The following is a 20,531-nucleotide window of genomic DNA, read 5'->3' on the forward strand; positions in this document are numbered from 1 at the left end:
CCTCCCTTAGCCCGCTGCCCTCAATCCCGGCGAGGCTGGGGCTCCGGCTCGGCGTCCCCTTCTTTGCTCCCTCTCCTGGCGCCCCATGCTGCCTCCACCTGGACCCTGGCTCCCCCAGCCCCCCACTTAGGCCGGCGCACAAATCTCGGGGTGCTGGCGCGTGGGCCGGGGGCGCAGAGGGCGCCTGGAGACAGCCCTTGCGAGGGCTCTGGTCGGGCTGAGCACTCTGGAGCGGGGGGCTCGGGGACAGCAGGAAGCAGGTCCTCGTGGGAGCTGGGGGCACCAGCCACCCATAGGGTGACCGGGGCTGAACAGCCGGCCAGCCGAGGCAATCACCCCTGGGGGTGAGCGACTTTGGGGGAGTTGGTGCCCCGCCCCCCAGGCCTTGGCGGGGTCATGGGGGGCCCCCATTCCGGGCTGGGGGGTGTGCAAGTCGGGGCCCTGCTGCTTCTGGCGTTTTGGGGGCTGGTGTCTGGGCTCAGCCTGGAGCCTGTCTACTGGAACTCGGCGAATAAGAGGTGAGCAGTCTGAGGTTGGGGATACCCCAGAACCTAAGGGCAGGGCAAGTGAGTGTGGGAGCTTTGGGGACTTGGGGCCTCGGTTCTGTGAGGAAGAAGGAGGCTGGAGAAAGGTGCTAGAGCCCTGCTGTGCCGGACTGGGTTACAGAGAACAGTGATCTTGGGAGCCAGATTCCTGGGTCCCACACAGCTAGAGGCGGGTAGTGATGTCCATGTGTCAGGAGTTTGGAGACCCCAAAAGGGCAAAGACAAAAACTTTATGGGCAGCAGGAGGGCAGTGGAGTGGTTATTTGGATCTGTGGGAAACCTGCGTGGGGGGGGGGGGATTGGAAGGAGCCTGGTTAATGTCAGCTCTCAGGAGAGAGCCGTTGAGTAGGTGCTGCTGAGGCGCTGAGGGGAAGGCAGGGGTGCCTCCCTCCCACAAGGGACTCAGCATTGGAGATGGGAGGGAAGGGGGCTCAGTTTGGGGGCTCTGGGAACAATTTCCCCAAGGCTCCTGACTCTTCAGTCTGTCTCCCAACTCTTGCCCACAACCAGAAGGTGGGTGAGCCCTTGGCTGAACAGTTTTCTGGCCAGAACGTATGCCTGCCTGCCTGGCTTGGGGCTTCTTTGTAGAAGAAACAGTGAGCCCACTCCAGCTTCCTTCCTTCCCTCTTGCCTCTGGAGTCCTGAGGACCCTGCGGCCCCCTCCCCCTGTCTTTGCTGCAGACTCTTCCATCAGGGCCTCTGTTCCATGGCATGCTTGCTTTGCTCTGAAAAGAGGCCAAGGGTCACATGAAACTTCAAGCCATACAGGGTAGGACAGAACCTTTGGGAGGTCCTCTGGGTCCCTTTGCCTCCATGCAGTTCTCATTCCCTTTAGCAAACTTTTGCGCTTAAAAAACTTCTCACTTTCCTGGGGAGGCTGAGGGAGGCCATGGGAGGTGGGGGTTGGGCTTCGGAGCTCATCAAATCAATGGTCCTAATCCTAGCTCTGCCTCTTTCAGCTGTGTGGCCTTGGGCATGTCACTTAACCTTTCTGAGTTTATAGCCTCAATCCTTACAGGTGTTATGAGGATTAGAGGTAAAGTGTTTGAACATATATGTTCATGAAAGGAGAGCTAGGATTATTGTTATTCTCTTTACTTCTCAGACTCTCACTTCCCTGTTCTGGCATCTTTCTCTCCCTCCTATATCTCTTTGGGGGATAATCTCAATGTTTTTTCTGTACTAAGGCTGACTGCAATTTGAGTATCAGGTGTAGCTCGAGGTCATAAATTAAGACTTACTCTGATAGAGTCAAGAAAAGGCAGTTTGGTGTGGTGGGGCTCTTCTGGATGTCAGGGGAGGAGTGGATCATTTGGTAGTCTAGGAAGATAATGGGCAGCAGTCCCCTGGGACTTAGCCTGTGACCCTGTCTCTAGAGAGGAGGTCTCCAGGGAGGGGCTGCAGTGGTTGGCAGGTTATGGCTATGCTGGACCCATGGGTTCCCCAGCCTCCCTCCCACTTTCAGGAGATGTTGGGTTGTGTTGGTTGTGGTTAGGAAAATCAACTACTTCAACTCCAAAGCAATAGAGCACTTTACCCAGGAAGTCTGAGCCTCAGGGTAGGGGGACTGAGTAGGGGAATGACCTGGGGAAGCTGGTCCCCGCACCTTGGTTCCCTTTAGCCCCATTTAGGGCCATTGCTAAACTAGGCATTTGCCTTCTGTCCCATTAATGGCTAACTTGGGACACTGGTCAGGATCACCTTTTACACCTCTTTCTTCACCTCTACCTCACCTCTTTTGCCTGAAATCCTTGAAATTCAGTGGTGGTGTGGAGGAGGGGTGGCTCTGTCCCCATGGTTGACTGCCATGGAATAGTGAAATCACCTGGGAGGGGTGGGCTGTGTGGTTCCAGAGAGGCCAGCTCCTTGGTAACTGGCATCCTGTTGCCATGGCAACAGCACCGGTGATGGAGCGGGAGATGGCAGTGTGCATGTGGTGAGGGCGGGCTGAAGAGTGCATTTGGGCACACCAAGGGGCAGGAGACCTCTGAGCCTGGCTTCCTGCTGCTTCTGATGTGAGCTCTCAGAGTCCTTGGTGCCCAAGCTCACAGAACAGACTTTCCACTCAGACAAAGGCAGGTAGATGAGAGCCTGCCTGAGAATTGCTGTCCTGGAGGGGTGAGGGAAGGAAAGCTTTGGGGGCCACACCCTTGATATTCCTTTCTTGTCCACCTGGCCTTTCTCCCCACAGGTTCCAGGCAGAAGGTGGTTATGTGCTATACCCTCAGATCGGGGACCGCCTAGACCTGCTTTGCCCCCGGTCCCGGCCTCCTGGCCCCCACTCCTCTCCTAATTATGAGTTCTATAAGCTGTACCTGGTAGGGGGTGCCCAGGGCCGGCGCTGTGAGGCACCCCCTGCCCCAAACCTCCTCCTCACCTGTGACCGGCCAGACCTGGATCTCCGCTTCACCATCAAGTTCCAGGAGTACAGCCCTAACCTCTGGGGCCACGAGTTCCGCTCACACCATGATTACTACATCATTGGTATTGCTGGGGAGTGGGCAGGGTCAAGTGAGAAGTAGTCCCTGGGATGGAGGGTTGATGAGGGGGTGTTCATTAGAATCAAGAGGAAGACCCCTGTCCCCTCAGTGGTGTTCCTGCCAGGACATGGGGTTGGAATAGGGGCTAGACCCTAGCGTGCCAACTTCTCCCTCTGCTCTTCTCTCTCAGCCACATCTGATGGAACCCGGGAAGGCCTGGAGAGCTTGCAGGGTGGCGTGTGCCTAACCAGAGGCATGAAGGTGCTTCTCCGAGTGGGACAGAGTGAGTGGGGCTGGGGGGATACCTGCCGGAGGCAGAGGGAGTTCAGTCAGTACTCGGAGAAATGGTTAGGGCAATTGTCTCAGTCTCTCTCTTGGGTCTTCCTCATCTCCAGGTCCCCGAGGAGGGGCCATCCCCCGAAAACCTGTGTCTGAAATGCCCATGGAGAGAGACAGAGGGGCAGCTCATAGCCTGGAGCCCGGGAAGGAGAATATGCCAGGTAGGAGTCGGAGCGGGCCTCCAACCCTCTCTACTCGCAGACCCCAGCTGCCCTGCCTTCGCCCTCTCCCTCTCTCCTGTTTTGGGGGTGGTGATACAGGAAAGAGAAGAGAGGATGGGAGGGTGGGAGGGGAATGGAAGCCAAATGAGGAAAAGACTCAATTAGAACTAATTAGCCAAGTCAGTGCTTCAATCAGTGCTGTCAGAGAAGTGGGGAGGACGATGTGGCAGGGAACCGCAGGGCTGGACACCTGGATTCTGAGTGGGGCTGGGGTGGGGAGGTAAAGTGGGGTCCCCAAGGGGTTTGGGTACCACTGGGGAAGCCCATGGGTACCCCAAGGCTGGGTATTCAGATGTCCAGGTGGCTTCTTCAGCCCCCCCCCTCTTTCCTCCTTCACCCCTTCCCTGCCAGGTGACCCCACCAGCAATGCAACCTCCCGGGGTGCTGAAGGCCCCCTGCCCCCTCCCAGCATGCCCGCAGTGGCTGGGGCAGCAGGGGGGCTGGCGCTGCTCTTGCTGGGCGTGGCAGGGGCTGGGGGTGCCATGTGTTGGCGGAGACGGCGGGCCAAGCCTTCGGAGAGTCGCCACCCTGGTCCTGGCTCCTTTGGGAGGGGAGGGTCTCTGGGCTTGGGGGGGGGAGGGGGGTTGGGACCTCGGGAGGCTGAGCCTGGGGAGCTAGGGATAGCTTTGCGGGGTGGTGGGGCTACAGATCCCCCCTTCTGTCCCCACTATGAGAAGGTGAGTGGTGACTACGGGCATCCTGTGTACATCGTGCAGGATGGGCCCCCCCAGAGCCCTCCAAACATCTACTACAAGGTATGAGGGCTCCTTCCACTTGGCCCTCCTAAATCAAGCCCTTCTTAGGGTGCTCCTCTGGTTTAATTCATGGTTTGAGGGACACCTCTGGCATCTTCTTGGCCCCCTTTGCTCCCACTAGCTCCTTTATTCCTCTGGCTGTTCCTCTTGTCTCTACTTTTAGGATCCCTTAAGATTTCCACTGCATCCCTCCTGCCCTCCCATTTGGCCATGGGCATCCCTATGTCTCTGTGTCCCTTGGGGAGGAAGCACAGGCTCAGCCTCCTCTCTGATCATGACCCAGGTATCCATGTCCCCTTTGACCACCCAGAGTAGGGGCAGGAACAGTCTGTCTTTTGGTTGGCACTTCTTTATGCCTCTCACTGTTTTTCTCTTCTTTCTTTCTCTTATTCTTTCTCGCTTTCCTGTCTTTAGGTCTGTTCTTTTCTTCCCTAGCATCTTCCTCCTTACATCTCCCTTTACCTTCTTGGCTTCTTATCCTGTGCCTCTCCCATCTCCTGGGTGGGGGGCATCAAAGCACTTCTCCCCTTAGCTCTCAGCTCCCCTTCTGACCTCTCATACCAAGCACTCCCCTCAGTCCACCAAAAATGGGGGCCTTATGGGGAAGGCTCTGGCACTCCACCCCAGCTCAGGGCATGGGTAGTAGGGCCTCCTCTGCCCTGCCCCAAGCCTCTACATACTTACTCCAGCCATTTGGGGTGGTTGGGTCATGACAGCTACCATGAGAAGAAGTGTCCTGTTTTGTCCAGTGGCTGACAGCAAGATATGAACCAGTTGGGACATTGTGGACTTGGTCTGATGCTGAATGGGCCACTTGGGACATGAAGTGACTCTCTCCAGACAAGAAGTGGCTAGGCCTGGACAGAAATGGCCTGGAAAGTGGCAGAAGCAGTGCAGCAGGAACTGGAAGTGCCTTCATCCAGGACAGGAAGTAGCACTTCTGAAATAGGAAGTGGTCTGGCTGGAACTCCAAGTGGCTTAGTCCGGGGGGGTTGGGGGTGGAAGGTGGATGGTTCTTACCTGTGGAGAAGGGGGCAGGAGGAACTTCCTGTTTTAGGAGGAAGCTGGAACTTACTGACTGTAAGAAGACAGAGGTGGACTGAGGAAGACTTTCCTAGTATTCAGTGGCACTTCCCAGGACCTCCCTTCCCATGTGCTCTGTGTGATTTTAAGACAGCTAAGATAACTGCCATCTGCTATGGCAGGCCCAATTTGTCTTGTTTGTCCCTTCCTGTATCTCAATATAATCTCTGTTAATCAACAGGACTACCCCAAAAGCCCATGTGTTCTCCCCCAGTGACCAGATGGCTGTCTTGTTCATTGCATCTTCCCTTCAGAGCCAACACGGCTCCCTTCTTAGTGACCAAAATGGTGGCCTATCGACTGGTCTAGTTGTCAGTGGTACTTAGAAATGGCCACTGTCTCCATAGTCACCAGCCTATACCTCTTCCTGCTCTCTAGTGCACAGTTGGCTGTTGCCTCAGTTTCCTCCCAGCTCAGTTTTATTATAAGATCAAAGCTGCCCTTGGACATCAAGTCACCACCTCAATCACCAGCCAAGATGGTTGCTTTGTCCACCAGAGGTCAAGTCATCTCTCTGGTGCAGTAGTTCCCAGCTCCTTCCAGGGAACAGGAAGTTGATATTGCCATGGGGGAGGTGGCGGGGTATGGCCGTCACCTCAATAGTTTTACTGTAAAAGGGAAATTTGAACAACAAAAACCAAAAAAAGAATAAAAAACTTCAAAAGTTGCTGAGAAGGCTGGAGAATGATGATGTGAATCTGGTGGTCAGGATGGCTTTCAAGCTGAGGGGTGGGTGATGTGAGGAGGGATGGGGAGAGAGAGTTGATTGGAGTGTGAGGTGGGCAGTCCGTGGGGAGGGGATCATGGGCTGGGAGAGAAGGCTGAGGAAGGTGAACACCTCCATCCAGGGGAGGGAGAGAACTCAGGCTGAGGGGCTGCCAGAACACTCAAATGAGGATGTTCAGGAATTACAGTCACACATACATAGTGTCTGTTGCCAATCTAAGCACCTGGGAAGCGAGGGAAGTCACAATTAGCAGACTGGTGAAAACATGTGTGTAGTAGAATCCTATTCCCTACCACCCCTCCTCAAGGCACCTCTTGAGTTTTGTCATTGGAGGCTGATGTAGCTGATCAGAAGAAAGTAGGAAGGACTCAGGGACCCAGGTGTCAAGTGCTCATTTCCAGCTTGTATACTCATCACCCGCCTCTTCTCTCCCAAAAAGCCCAGGTGCCCAGCCCCCTAGACTCAGTCCCATTCTCCAACCACAAAAGCGCCCATCAGGAGCATCACTGGAGCAAGTCAGCAGGGGTCACAACCTCTGCCCTTCCCACCCTTCCCCTGACTTTAGGTTCCCTCCCTGCTGTCTCCCATCTGCCTGGAGGTCAAGGGTCCCCTGTCCCTCCCCCACCTCAGCCAGAGACCTGGGTCCTGAGAGGTGCAGGCGATGCTAGAGGGGAGTTGGAAACTGGGGAGCCAGGTGCTGGGCTGTCTGGAATTTACTCCTGCCTTCGGAGCCCACACTGGAGCTGCCTGAGGTGGGGAGGCTCATGGGGGGTGGAAGGGCTGATCCCTGGCCCTTAGTGGGGGTTGGTTGTCTTGGCAACATCCCCTTCTCCACACAATGGGAAGCCCCCCTCAGCCTCCCGCGTGGATGGAGCCGACAGCCCCATCGCTGGCTATCAGCCTCAGGGACTTGGCAACCGTCACTATGGCAACTCAGAGCCCAGCAACAGGGCCCACTGAGAAAGGGAGGGGTCCAAGATTGGGGCAGGGCTGTGTGTGTGAGGGGCAAAGGAGCAGAAAGAGAGTCCTCCCTGACACATGCATCTATAGGTATAGGTGGAGAGACAGGAGGGAAGAGACATGGGGATAAATTGTCTCTGTGACAGACAAACACCTCACCAAAGCAGCCAAGACCTCATAACATGCTGAGAGACAGGAAGACACCTAGGGACAGATGAACAGCTGGGAAGAGGAACAGCACATACCACACAGCACCCTGGGACACACCCCCTCAGAGCCCTGGCATCTACAGACTGCCAATCAACCACCTGACATTCACACATCCCCTACAGCCTTTCACGTGTGGAGTGACTTGTGTGTCTTTAAGCTATTTGAAAATGCTAGTGACTTCCACACAGAACAACACAGAACAACCACCTTGTTGGCTTTTCTGGGTACAAGAGCAGACAGGCCCCTATGCAGCAACTACAACAAAAAGAATATGGGAGCAGGAAGATATTAATTGTTTGTTCACTCACTTGGTCACTTGCCATCATGTCTACTTTGTTCCAGGTACTATGGCTGGGAATTCATGGGGAATTCATGGTGAATAAGACAAAGTCCCTGCTTTCATGAAGTCCATATTTTTCTGGGTGTATTTATTTATAATTTAAAAAATAGGGGCAACCCACTTTCCAGTGCCCCTTCTGTCTCTCTTAGACAGAAGCTTTCTTTCTCTCAATAAATTTTTCCTTCTCTGAAAAAAAAAAAAAAATCCACATCCCTCACTTTCCAGTGCTGAGGACAGAACCCAGGGCTCATGCATGCCAAGCAAATGCCCTCCCACTGAGCCACACCCTCAGCCCTGAAGTCCACATTTGGACAGGGAAGAGGATAATATAATTTCAGGTAGTGAAAAGCAATATAAAGAAAACAATGGGCTGGGGATTTAGCTCAGTGGTTTTGCCGCCTGCTGAGCAAGCACAAGGACCCAAGTTCGATCCCCGGTACCAAAAAACAAACAAACAAACAAAAAGAAAACGGTAACAAGATGGAGAGTAACAGGGAAATGCTTCAGATTAGGTCAGGAAGATTCTTCTGAAATAACTAGGAACTGGAATAATGAGGAGTAAGCCAGGCACTATGGGGAAGGGCATGCCAGACAGAAGGAACAGCAAGTGCAAAGGCACAGAAGTGAAATCTTGTCCTGTTCAGGAATAGCAAGGACATTGGACCATACACACATGCCCTGTTCTCCCCCAGCATCAGCCAGTGGGGGAGCAAGTCACTTAGGGCCTAAGATACTCATTTAGGAAGTTGATCTCATTCATTTCCTCCTTCTTTTCTTTTCTTTCTTTTTTTTTTTTTTTTGCATTCGATGGTCTCTTCTTCCCTCCTTCCCTCCCTCTCTGCCTTCCTTCTCTCCTTTATCTTCTTCCTTCTTTTATGATGCTGGGGCTTAATCCTTGTATGCTCTACCACTGAGCTACAATGTCAGCCAGTTATATTTTATTTATTTATTTATTTAAAACAATTTTGGGGGGTATTAGGGATTTAACCAAGGACCTTTGCATTGAGCTACATCCCCAGTCCCTATCCATCTGTTTACTTATTTATTTTTAATTTTTTTGGTTTTTGTGACAGTGTCTCACCACGCAGTTCAGGCTGGCCTCGAACTCGCTACGTAGCCCAGGCTGGCCTTATACTCATAGTGCTCCTCCTGCCTTAGCCTCCCAAGTGCTGGAATTACAGATGTGCATCAGCACGCCTGAACCCAGTCCCCTTATTAAATTATTATTTTAATTAATTAATTAATTATTCTGTGTACAGGGGATTGAACCCAGGGCCTTCACACAGAGCTACATCCCCAGTCCCTTTTTATTTTTTGAGACAGGCTCTCACAAAGTTGCCTATGTTGGGGTTGAACTTGCAGTCTTCCAGCCTTAGTCTCCCAGAGTGCTGGGTTCACAAGCAGGCAATACCACACTTATCTTAGTTTTTATTTTAAGACAAGGTCTTGCTATATTGTCCAGGCTGGCCTTGAACTTGGATCCTTCTGCCTCAGCTTCCTAAGCAGTTGAGTAGCTGAGATTACAGGTGTGCACCACCCGCCTGGCTTTCAACTTTGTTTCTTGTATGTCTGTGAATTTCTTGTGTTTTCCTTTAAGCTCTAGGAGGGCAAGGATGATGCTCTGAGTTTTGGAGAGCTAAGACAGACACAAAGTCCAAAGCATAGAATACAGAACAGTCAAGCAGGGTGGAAATAACAGGATGGAAAGGGCGAGGGGGACCACAGAGCTGCCCCCTACCCCAATAGCATAGGATTAAGTCTGACCTAGGGCTTTAGCTATGGATGGGAATGCAAACTTTGTCATCCTTCTGAACAGAAGCAGCTGAGGGATATGAATTTCATGTGAGGAGTCTCTGTGTGGTTTGTGCTGGAGGGTGTTAAAGAAAGGGGAGTGGAGGGTTGGGGATTTAGCTCAGTAGTTCCTCCTCCTGCTTTGCAAGTGCAAGGACCTGAGTTCGATCCCTGGTACAAAAAAAAAGAAAGAAAGAAAGAGAGAGAGAGAGAGAGAGAAGGAAAGAAAGAAAGGGGAGTGGAGTGATGAGTTGCAATAGTAATTTCTAATAGGGAATGGCTTATAACACATCTGGAATTTCAGTTAGAATGGAAAAAAGTAGAGCTCCCTAAGAGGCTACACGGGAACCCACGGACACGGGGGCTTCCTGGTGAGAGTTTTGGGGTCGTAGGCAGCCTGAGAAAAGTGTCGTGGATTGGGTAGGAAGCGAGGGGTTGGCTGGCATGGGCTTGTAGAGTTGGGTAGAAGAAGGAAAAAGGATGCAGAATGAGTGGCAATGACAGGCGGGTAGAAAGAATGATGTGGAGGTGGAACCCTTGGAGGGTGTCCGGAGGTGTCCATGCCCAGGTACCCCTGATTACCATAGGGAGTTGAAGCCATTGGTTTCCTGGTTCTCCCTCTTCCCCTGTTGCCAGCAGAAACTCAGGCACCAGCTCCCCCCAAACCCAGTGGCTGGTGGGGTGTGGGGGACTGAGCAGCCTCAGGGGGCGGCAGCTGGTGAGTGGGGAGGAATCTGTGTGCTCAGCAAACAGCAGCCTCAGTGCCCAGTGGCTGCCTCCTCCCTCATCAATCAGCCCCAGCCAAATGTCCTTGCATTCCCACCACCCCAAGGGGACTGGGGCTGGGCCAGGGTCCCCAGGGGAGTGAGATGGGGTGGGTGGGGGTGGTGCTTGGCTTCCCATCCCTTGGTCTCTGTTCTCCTCTCTGGAAGCTCTCAGATCTTCATGTCATGGAATGACTCTATCCTGGCCCCTGCCATCAAGGGGGCATCAGCTACAAATCACCTGTAGGGGGCTACTTGGGGAAGGAGGGAAGAGGAATGAGTCATGGCTGCAGAGGAATCCACTTTGGTTCTCACGGGACTGGCTCAGATCACAGCCAGCAGGGAGGCTGCTGGCACAGAGTCCCTGTCCCCTGAGCTGGCCTCTTTGTCCTGATGGATGCTCTGGACAGAAGACTCTGGACCTGACACCCTGCATGTTCTCTCTCTTCCCATCTTCTCCTAGGCCCCAGCCCTCATGCCATACTTCCCACCAACATCTAGAGGTCTGGCACCCCAAGTCACCCCAAATCTGCTGCTCTCTATTGAAGACTGGGGCCTCTGTAGATCTTAGCCTCTGGCTCACTGTCCCGCTCCTCAGCCTTTGCTCCCCTCAGGGACCCAGGCGTCCTGCCCACTCCCTTCACCATAACAACCATTCTTTTTGGAGTTGCTTAAGACTTTAATATCATTTCATTAAGTCAGTAAGTTCAGAGAGGGTTGGGGGCACAAAGAGACTGGGGGTGGGCCAAAGAGGTCCAAGGTAGGGGGGAAGATGGGAAGAGCCCCCCTCCCCTCTCCGTGGAGATGGCTCTGAGAAATCAAATATTGACAGTGAGAGAACAGAACTTAATAAATCTGGGACAGGGGTGTGTGTGGGGACCTGTGGGAATGGCCTGATGCCTGGGTTCTGAGGGTGATGAGGTTCTGGGAGGAGGGAGAAGCCTGTGACTGGGAGGATGCACAAGGCTAAGGGTCTTGAGGGTGCAACTGTTCTGCCCCTTTCCTTTGGGATGTGCTCAGTCTTGCTACCCTGGTTGTTTCTCAGCTGTCCCCTAGAGCCCCTGGGGACAAGACCCCCATCACAGCTGTGGCTGCCCCCCTTCATTGCTTCCCCCACATCCACCTATGTTGATGAGCTTCAGCAGTGTTTAATCGGATTGAGCAGTAATTAGCAAAGCGAGATGTTTGATTACCTATTTAGCATAATGTTGGGGGCTGGGATCCCTAGACACAGCCACAGTTGAGGGGGGAGTCAGAAAAGAAATGGGGTCTGTGCAAAGTTCCTTTCCCTGGGGGATTCGTGAACCAGCCCTTGAGGCTCCCCACTCCATGCCTCCCTTCAGATTTTCACTCCTGTGGGACTTTTCCTTGGAGGTTCTGACCAATCACTTTCTTTCTGCCATCTGGCTTAGAGAGGATCACCCACACGTTCCATCTTAGCCCTGCAGAGAGCTGTGCAGCTGGTTTAGGGGTGTGGCAGGGTCTCAGCAACAGGAGTCTGAGCTGGGCAAGAGCCCACAAATCAGAGTCCAGAAACATACCTTAAGGATAAAAGTGGTGGCTGGGGGTGGGCAACGGCAGACAGTGGCTGCCAGTTCTGGCAAGAAAGGTCAAGAAGGCGGGATGGTGAGGTCAGGGTTGGGTTGGGGTGCAGATCAATCCACTTGGCCTTCAGGAATGCCAGGGACTGCCACTCTGCCAGTGCCAGATTGGTATAATAAGACCTGTCAGGTGTGAACACCAACCAGAAAAAGGGGAAACAGAGGTGCCAGCTTCTCTCCTCATCCAGCAAAGAAAATGTCATCAATTTAGCTCCTCATGGAAATGTAATCAGTGGGCTCACTGCTGGCTTTGTCTTAATTAGGCACTATTGATGGAAGCGGGGAGGGCACCTCCCCATCCCCTTGATGCTGCTTTCTCCGTTTCCCACATCTCCCCAAAGCTTCTCACTGTGTAGAGCTCAGCCTTCTAGGCGCCATCCAGTGACCCCGGTCTGCAGCGCCCCCTAGCACCCACTGAGGTCTGCCCCTCCTCTACACCCCTCTCCATTCGCTTCCCCCGGACTCAGCCTTTGTTCCTATGGAGAGCAAAGCCCCTCCCTGGCAGGGTCACCTTCCCCAGGGAGTCTCCGCCTCCCAGTAACCCCCCCCCCGCCCCCCACCCCCCCATGCTTTTCCAAAGCCGATCCTCGGATTCCAAAAACTCCAGTTCCAGTGTTCCCTCCTTTTTCTCGCACTGCACCGCCCCCCCCCCCGCCCCCCCAGACCCCAGTCCGGACTCAGATAGGGGAGAGAGCAGGAGGGCAGGGGTGCTCCAGCCCCAGTTTTTCCCCCAGACCCAGATGCAGCCACGGGTGTCTGGAAATCCTGGAGCATCTTCTAGATGGCGAACAAGCCTCAAAGGCGGGACCCCGGGGCGCCATCTGCTGGACCCGTTCGGGCTGGAGCCCACACACCTGGGAACAGGGTCCAGCGTTTGGGTTCCTCTGCCTTTTCAATATCTTGCGGAACTGTGGTGCATTGTTTCTAGCCCCAACCTTGCCTGCTTGGTCTTCACACTCGCGCCCCCCCCCCCCCCCGCCCGCCAGATTTAGTTGCTTTCCCCTAGGCCCCCAGCCCTCTTGCCCCAGGTCCACGCAGGGGAGACCTGCGCCGGGTGGGGCCACGGAGCAGGGATTCAGGGCGCCTGCGCAAAGGTGGCGGGCTCCTCAGATCCACCACTCACCCCACCCGGCCCGGGGTTCCCTTGGCGACGCGTGCAGGCGCGGGCCCCAGATGGCCAAGCGGGCTGGTGTGGCCCATCGGTCGGCCTAGGGAAGAGAGGGTCGGCTTGTGAGGTGTGTGTGTTGGGGCAGAGGGAAGGAGGGAAGGAATCTGGGGAGAAGGGGCAGCAGTGAGAGGCTTGGATGGGGCAGCTGAGTGGGGGAGAAGAGGCAGCTGTGGAGGGACGGGGAGAAAGGGGTGATGGGGGAGGGGAAAGAAGAGGCAGTTGTGGGGGGGAGGGGAGAACAGGGAGCGGTTGTAGCAGAAGGGAAAGGGCAGTTGTGGGCAGAGGGAAAGGCACAGGCGTGGGGAAACAAGAAGAGGCAATTCAGGGATTGTGAAGAAGAGGGGCCAATTGTGACAGTTATGTGGGGAAGCGACTGTGAGGGGAAATTTGCCTACTGGTAATCACTTTGAGGAGAGGCCCCTATGTATTCCCAGTAATAGAATGAGTCCCAGGCTAGTAGGACTGACCCTCCTGGGGCCTGCGGTGTGGGATCCTGGGCCAAGCCCCATGGTGAACACTAGGAGGCTTCAGTGTGAGGCAGAACACAGCTTGATGCTTCCCTGGAGGCTGATAGAGGAAGCCGCTTTGGCCTAGTTGGTTTTATTGATTTGTTGGCCTAACAGAACGTTTTCCTTGGAGCAAAGTACAAATCCTTCAAGTTTGAAATTCATAACCTATGATCAATGCCTGTGGTAGCCTGTGGAGATGAAGAAGGAAAGCCACAGGTGGCTGTCAGGCTATAGCCGAATGAAGAGGGAATGCCCAGCAAGTCCAACGTGGCCATTGGGATTCTGAACAGCTGCCAGAAGTGCCCACTTCCTGCTGCCGTCCTACTTTTCTAAGAGGCACCATTGGCCTTCCTCAGGCTCTCATCCCCTTTTCCCCATTGCAGTGTGAAATTTATTATTGAATGACTTTTGTCTTTCCTGTTCCTGTCTATTCTGAGGCCATTTGGAATCAAATGATCTTGATCTTCCTTATCAGTTAGCATAAATTCAGTCAACTGTGCTAAGAAACTGTCTCGGTATACACAAAACAGAGTTCTTGCCTCTCAGCAATTCAACACTAAAGAGACACGCGTGGCAGATACTGTTCTTTGTTTAAGGCTGTTGCAGATTTTAGTGTGGGTAGGAGGAGCATTTTCCCACTTAACTGGGAGGAAAGAAGATACATAGGAAAATTATCATGATTTGTTCCAATGACTTGAGACAGTGACAAAGGGTGAGGAACATGGGGACAATCTTCCCTTCATGGGCCTTCTCTCATTTACCCAGGGCTTGGTAGGGCAGAGTGATTTGAGCAACCACACCTCAGCTTGGTAGAACTTTTCCTGATTATCTTATATTCTCCACACTGTGGTTGAGTTAGGGATTTCTAAACCTTTATTAATGGGGTGTCCTATCTTTAACCTCCATTTAGTCCTAATGCTTTGAGAGACTTTTATTTTTAACTCAATGCTATGAAGAAAGTGGGATATCCCAGTAAAAGAAGCAAGGACTCCAAGGCCCTTTTTCCTTTTTCTTTTTTTTGCAGTGCTGGGGATGAAACCTAGGGTCTCCCACATGCAAGGAAGTGCTTGACCACTGAGCCATACTCCCATCCCCAAAGGCCTCTATTGAGAGTATAGACCCCTTATGGAGAGCAGGTTATTAGTGGCCCCAGAAAAAAATGATCATATTGGAGTCTCACTCAATTTGTGAATTCAAAAGGGACAGTAGTGAGAGGCTAGGAAGTGTTATCAGGAGGCTGGGTTGGGGGTGAAGTCTGATGGTGGACTCCCAATATCTATGTACCTGCAGGTTTCACCTGCACAATGTCGAGCAAATCTGAGAAAAAGTGGAAAGCGACTAGCCGGGTAGGCGCCCAGACACCCAGGGAGGTGCAAGTTGCTCGGCCCGCCCTGGACACACAGGCTACTGAGAGCACCCTGTCTGCCACTGAGACTGAGTCTGAGCCCCAGCTGCCCAAGGAGGAGAATGGTGGGTATTTGCTGGGGCAGGGAGGGGGTGCTTAGAAATGGAGGGTAGGTAGAAATGGTAAATTTGAGGGGCTTGGGGACAAAATGTTTGTATTCCAGGAGGGTCTTGGGCCTAGGGAGCAGATTCTCTTACTTCTGGACAAGAAGCAGGGGCTACATGACCGTGACGGACACCCCCCCCCCACCCCGCCCCGCTGTGAGGGCTCAACAGAACCTCAGCTTTGCTGTTGGATCCCTTTTTTGTCTGTCTTCCTCCTGGCCAGCCTCATACTTGTTCTTTCTGTCTTAAAATTTCCCACCACTGCAGCAGGAGTTCACCAGCCAATCTTTTTCTAGTCTCTTCCTCCTTATTTCAAGTGTTCCTGGTTGCTCCCACCCCACCACAGAGAGTTTGATCTCTTCCTTTTTCCCATTTTCACCCTGGGTGGCAAAACAAATAATGTTTTTCTCCCATTAAGCCCATCACCATGGAGACCCAGGCTGCTTTGCCACCCTTTGAATCCTAAGCCCGGCTGATGCTTTCTACCATCTGTTGAAGGCTCCTGTATCTCTGCCCTCATTTTGGCAGGGACTTGGTAGACTGGGGAGGTTCAGGTTCAGGGTGACAGGAAAAGAAGTCTAGATGGAGGGAGCAAAGAGTTTAAAGAGGCTGCCTTTTGTGGCTTTGATCCAGGAGCCAGTAGGTTTGGAAGGTTTTTGGAAGCTGTTGCTGTCAGTGGGTTTTCCCTTAGAGCACTGGTCAGTGTGGAGAGGACTGTAAGATAAATGCAGACCTTGCTTTGTATCTGGGGCACCTCGAGGACACTGCTCATGGCCTGTAAAGATGGAGAGAAATAGACCCCCACCCCCAACTTTTTTTAAAATACTGGGGACTCAACCCAGTAACATGCCAGGCAAACACTCCATCAGTGAACTACATCCCCAGCCAGAATCTCCCCTTAATAGTGATAGTTAAGATCTTAAGTGAGGGTGTGGGAGAAAGAAAGGCCCAGGGACATAGGAACCTGCCCTTTGATCCATGATTTTTGAAACGGGCAGCACTTTTTCTCAATTTTCAAGTGCTTGGCTGAAACCAGTTTAAACTGAGACTGGGCCCTAGAAGCTGCATTCCAGGAGGAGTAGGGGGAAGTGGGAGAGAAGGTAGGTAAGTTTGGTTTGGTTCAGTTTGGTTTGGAGAATCCTCTGGGGATCAAAGGAGAGGACCTTTGAAATGAATGCTTTGTCCTCCAGGCCCCCAAATCTCTGCCTCTGCCAACTCTCAGCCTTCTTGTTGTTATAGCTGCCCGGTTGCCCAGGTGGAGGTTCAGAGAGGACATGGGCCTCCCAGGCAGCCCTGAAACTAATCCCTGTAAAGGAATTGGGGAGGGGCTGAGGCCTATCTATTAGCGACACAGCGGGCCTAAAGCCCTTCTTGGTAAAAGACTGTGGATTTTAGAACAGACAACCTTTTTTATTTCTTTTTTTATGGTGCTGAGGATGGAACCCAGGGCCTCTTGCATGCTAAAAATATACACTTTGCCCCAGAGCTACATCCCTAGTCCTGACAGCCTTTTGAGATCCATATCTATATCGTATACTTCCTTACATACTCTTTAGTTTCCACTACAAGAAGAATCCTAGCCAGGTGTGGTGGCACATGCCTATCTCAACATTTGAGAGACTGAGGCAGGAGGATCACCATGAGTTCAAAGTCAGCCTGGGCTATGTAGTGAGTTCAAGGCCAACCTGAATTTGAGACCCTGTCTCAAAAAAAAACCCCTCCTATCCAAGGATCGTAATCCCTTTCCTGTAATTTTCAAAAGCTCTAACAACTGACCCTGTCCCCCCACTTGCTGCAAAAGTTTGGCATCTAAGTTTATTTGGTGGTAAAACCTAACCTAAACTGATGTGAAAGTATTTATGGTTTGTTAAAGCCACTTAATATACATATTCATATGTTTTAATATACATATTCTTATGTTTTAGAAATATTTATTATAGTAAACGTTTGATTGTTAAATAATGTTCTAGATGGGGCTGGGGATTTAGCTCAGTGGTTCCATTGCTTGCCTCGAAAGCACAAGGTCCTGAGTTCAGTCCCTGACACCAAAAAACCCCACAAAACTATATTGTTCTAGAGCTGGCCATGGTGGCGGTAGGGATTGTGTACCATACATTATCTATTATATTACAATCCTAAGTTCTTTTCTTTTCTTTTCTTTTTTTGGTACTGGGAATTGAACTCTGGACCTTGCACTTGCCAGGCAGGTACAGTGCCACTGAGTTAAATCCCCGGCCCTCTTTTCTTTATTTTTCTTTTTGTGGTGCTGGGGATTGAACCCAAGGACTTAGTCAGGCTAGGCATGCTCTCTACCACCACTGACCTACATCCTGAGTCCCTTACAATTCTAAATTTTTTTTTTTTTTTTTGGTGGTACTAGGGATCGAACTCAGGCCCTTGTGTATGCAAGGCAGGTGCGGCGCCACTGAGCTAAATCCCCAGCTACAATTCTAAATTCTGAAGTAGGTTCAACACCAAGGGTCTTGGAGAAGGGGTTGTATGCCTGTATTTCAGGCAGAACAGAAAATATATAGAATAACACCCCAAATCTTGAAAGTAATCAGTAAATCTCTTGGGTTGCCTTCTCCAGGCCCTCCTGTCCTTCTTCAGAGGTCACTGCTGTCCTGCATTGGAGTTTATCATCCTCAGGACTGAAATGTATTTATTTAGTATTGGGGATTGAACCCAGAGTCTTCACATTGAGCTGTATCCCCTACCCTTTAAAATATTTTGAGACAGTCTTGTTACATCATTAAGTTGTCCAGGCTGGGCTTGAACTTGTGATCCTCCAGTCTTAACCTCCCAGAGCGCTGGGGTTGTCGGCATGCACCACTATGCCTGGCTCTTATTTTATTTGATTTTGTGGTACTAGAATTGAGCCCAGGGCCTTATGCATACTACGTGGGTGTACTACCACTGAGTTATACTATACTATCACTCCTTCTCTTAGCCTAGTTCCTGGCTGAAATCTGGAATGCCAGCAGTTTTCCCAAGGGAGCTGGCTCATCCCACTCACCACCACATTCCTGGAATCTTTTCTTATTCCCTCTTTTCACCACTTCCTTCTTCAGTCTGTAGCTTCATTTTTTTTTTTTCTTAGTGTTCCTTTCTGGAAATCAGGGTGTCCTGCTCCCCAGGATCTTTCAGTTCTATTTCATTTGTTCCTTTCTTCTTTTGGACTCCTCCACACCATGGGAAACCTACCACTTTTACCCTAATCTCTAGTTAGGGAGGCAGAGAATCAGCCTCCTGTATTTGTGGGACTCCAGAACAGGCATGGCAAAATTGAGTGCCCATCAGCCTGGGGGACAGGAGAAGGCATATGGGCCTCAACTTCTCCATGTGTGAAGGGGGTTGGGGAAGAATGGAGGCCACAAGCCGAGTCCCTGGAATAATGTCAGTATTAACTGCCTTAGTACTCCCACCTGTCGCCTCATTGAGGTTTTTAAATTAGATTACTAGATACCTGTGATTATCTTATTAAAAATTTGCCCTTTTGGGGCCTGGGATTTAGCTCAGTGGTTCTGCCATCTGCCCTGCAAGCGCAAGGAGCGGAGTTCCGATCCCCAGTACCAAGAAAAATAAAATAAAATAAATTCACCCTTTTAAGGAGTATAGTTCACTGGTTTTTTATATATTCACAAAAGTATGCAACTATCACTACTATCTAATTTTAGAACATTTTCATCTCCCCCAAAAGAAAGACATTTCAAACATGTTGAAAGATTGTCACTAGATGACTCCTTTCGCTTTACTTTTTTTTTTTGTACTGGGGATTGAACTCGGGTCCTTGGGCTTGTGCAGCAGGCAAGGAAACCACTGAGGTAAATCCCCGGCCCCTCGATTTACTTTTTAATTGTATCAGAGCCTTGCTTTTCTTTTTCTTTTTTTGCGGGGGAGAGTTGGGGGGGTCCCGGGGATTGAATTTAGGACCTTCTGCTTGCCAGGCAGGCGTGGTGCCACTGAGCTAAATCTCCAGCCCTGCTTTTATTTTTAAAAATTTATTTATTTATTTTTGTCATGATGATGATTGAACCCAGGACTTTGCATATGCTAGGAAAATGCTTTTCCACTGAGTTACACCCCTAGCCCAGAGCCTTGTTTTTAGCAGCTTCCCTCCAGCTCTTGGGAGCCACTGATCTACTTTCTGTCTTTGTGGATTTGTCTGTGCCAGACATTTCATATAAATGGAGTCATACAATATTGTGGTCTTATGTGACTCACTTCTATTGACTTAACATAATGCATTCAAGGTTCATTCATGTTGTAGCATGTATCAAATCTTTATTCCTTTTATGATGAATAATACTCCACTGTGTGTATAAAGTGCATTTTGTCCAGCTTGGGTCCTGCTTTTGAGTCTGTTGGATTCATACCTAAAAGTAGAATTGCTGGACAATATGGTGACAGTGTTTAACTTTCTAAGCAGTCTTCATTTTTGTATCTTTCTTCTTTCCAGAGCTAATAGTGGTGGAACCTGAAGTACCTGAAGAAGAAGTGGAGGAGCTTGAGGTGGATGTGGTAGGCTGGGGCCTTCCCTGAAGTTAATATTCCTTCTCAATGGGTGAATCAAAGGATCAGTCAGGAAAGGTGTATAAGGAAGGCTCTCATCTGTTGCTGCCTCCTGCTTATTCTCCACCAGTAGCCTGTTCAGCCCAAATCCAGTTCATGAGTAAAGGATCAGGTGATCCAAGCTCCCTCCTGCAGGACAGGGCCTCAGTGAGGAACTGGCCTCTGGGCTGCTCTCTGGTCTCCTTACCTTGGCTCAACCCTGATCTTAAGGGTGGACTTTGACAAGTTGGCAAGATGGGCAGTTGGATACTAATTTCTAAGCCATTCTTTTTCCTCCTCTCCTTCACTTTTCTCCTTTGACTGAAGAATTTCCAGAAGCTGCCTCAATCATCTTGAGAAATTGGCACTAAGTAAATCCTATATCCTTACTTCCAAGTTGCGGCAGAGCCTAGCCATGCCCATAGTTATGTATGTGGGAAGAATAGGGTGATGACGTTGACATTTCTTGAAAAGGGGAGAGAAAAGTAATAACATCCCATTAAAAAAAATTGGAGGGCTGGAGATTTAGCTCAGTGGTTCCACCACCTGCCTCACAAGTGCAAGGTCCTAAATTCAATCCCCGGTAACAACAACAACAACAAAAAATTGGAGCTGGGCATGGTGGTTCATACCTCTAATCCCAGCACTCTGAGAGGCCAGGGCAAAAAGATCACACTGAGCAACTTAGTGACTTAGTGAGATCTTATCTCAAAATTAAAAAAATAAAAAAAGGGGTCTGGGGTTGTAGCTCAGTGTGAAGGCCCTGGGTTCAATCTCCAGTAATGTGGGAAAAAGCAATTGGGAAGGACAGAAAAGCAATACAGAGAAAGAGAAAATAAAACTTTACAGCATGACTTTCCAGTCATATCTAATGTGAATACCTTGCTATATGTCTCTTCTTTCTGTGCACAGACTTGTAAGTTTTTTATATAATCCTTACTGTATCATATATTACAGCATTTTTCGGGGGGATGCGGG

General features: G+C 51.0%; 2 protein-coding genes across 18 annotated transcripts in view; both read left to right on the top strand.

Moving 5' to 3' along the window:
- The first annotated feature begins 8 nt into the window (after positions 1–8).
- Positions 9–6,090, top strand: Efnb3 (ephrin B3). The gene is made up of 5 exons (XM_004857452.3): positions 9–518; positions 2,737–3,029; positions 3,216–3,308; positions 3,421–3,525; positions 3,937–6,090. The coding sequence occupies exons 1-5, from the start codon at positions 397–399 to the stop codon at positions 4,344–4,346; spliced, it is 1,023 nt and encodes a 340-aa protein (XP_004857509.1). The 5' UTR covers positions 9–396; the 3' UTR covers positions 4,347–6,090.
- Positions 6,091–12,903: 6,813 nt separating this feature from the next.
- Positions 12,904–20,531, top strand: part of Dnah2 (dynein axonemal heavy chain 2) — a 102,055-nt gene continuing 94,427 nt past the window's right edge. For 13 of the 17 annotated variants that reach the window (XR_002386988.2, XM_021238369.2, XM_021238374.2 and 10 more), the window contains exons 1-3: positions 12,904–13,051; positions 14,784–14,963; positions 19,462–19,523. Coding sequence is in view for 13 of the 17 variants with exons in the window: in XM_021238369.2 (XP_021094028.2) it covers positions 14,798–14,963; positions 19,462–19,523 (228 nt within the window). In the remaining 4 variants the exon portion in view is untranslated. Of the gene's footprint in view, positions 13,052–14,783; positions 14,964–16,009; positions 16,107–19,461; positions 19,524–20,531 lie in introns of those variants that run through there. The other 4 variants (XM_087191752.1, XM_087191754.1, XM_021238372.2 and 1 more) reach the window with 3 other exon arrangements.

This window comes from Heterocephalus glaber, unplaced genomic scaffold (genome assembly GCF_053883595.1).
Source record: "Heterocephalus glaber isolate CG9 unplaced genomic scaffold, H.glaber_assembly_v1.0 deba00001564, whole genome shotgun sequence".
Lineage (NCBI taxonomy): Eukaryota > Metazoa > Chordata > Mammalia > Rodentia > Bathyergidae > Heterocephalus > Heterocephalus glaber.

Coding starts and splice junctions, on each gene's coding strand:
- Efnb3 (XM_004857452.3), top strand. CDS start 397: ATGGGGGGCCCCCATTCCGGGCTGGGGGGTGTGCAAGTCGGGGCCCTG. Junction 519..2,736: donor TGGAACTCGGCGAATAAGAG/GTGAGCAGTCTG, acceptor TTCTCCCCACAG/GTTCCAGGCAGAAGGTGGTT. Junction 3,526..3,936: donor CGGGAAGGAGAATATGCCAG/GTAGGAGTCGGA, acceptor CTTCCCTGCCAG/GTGACCCCACCAGCAATGCA.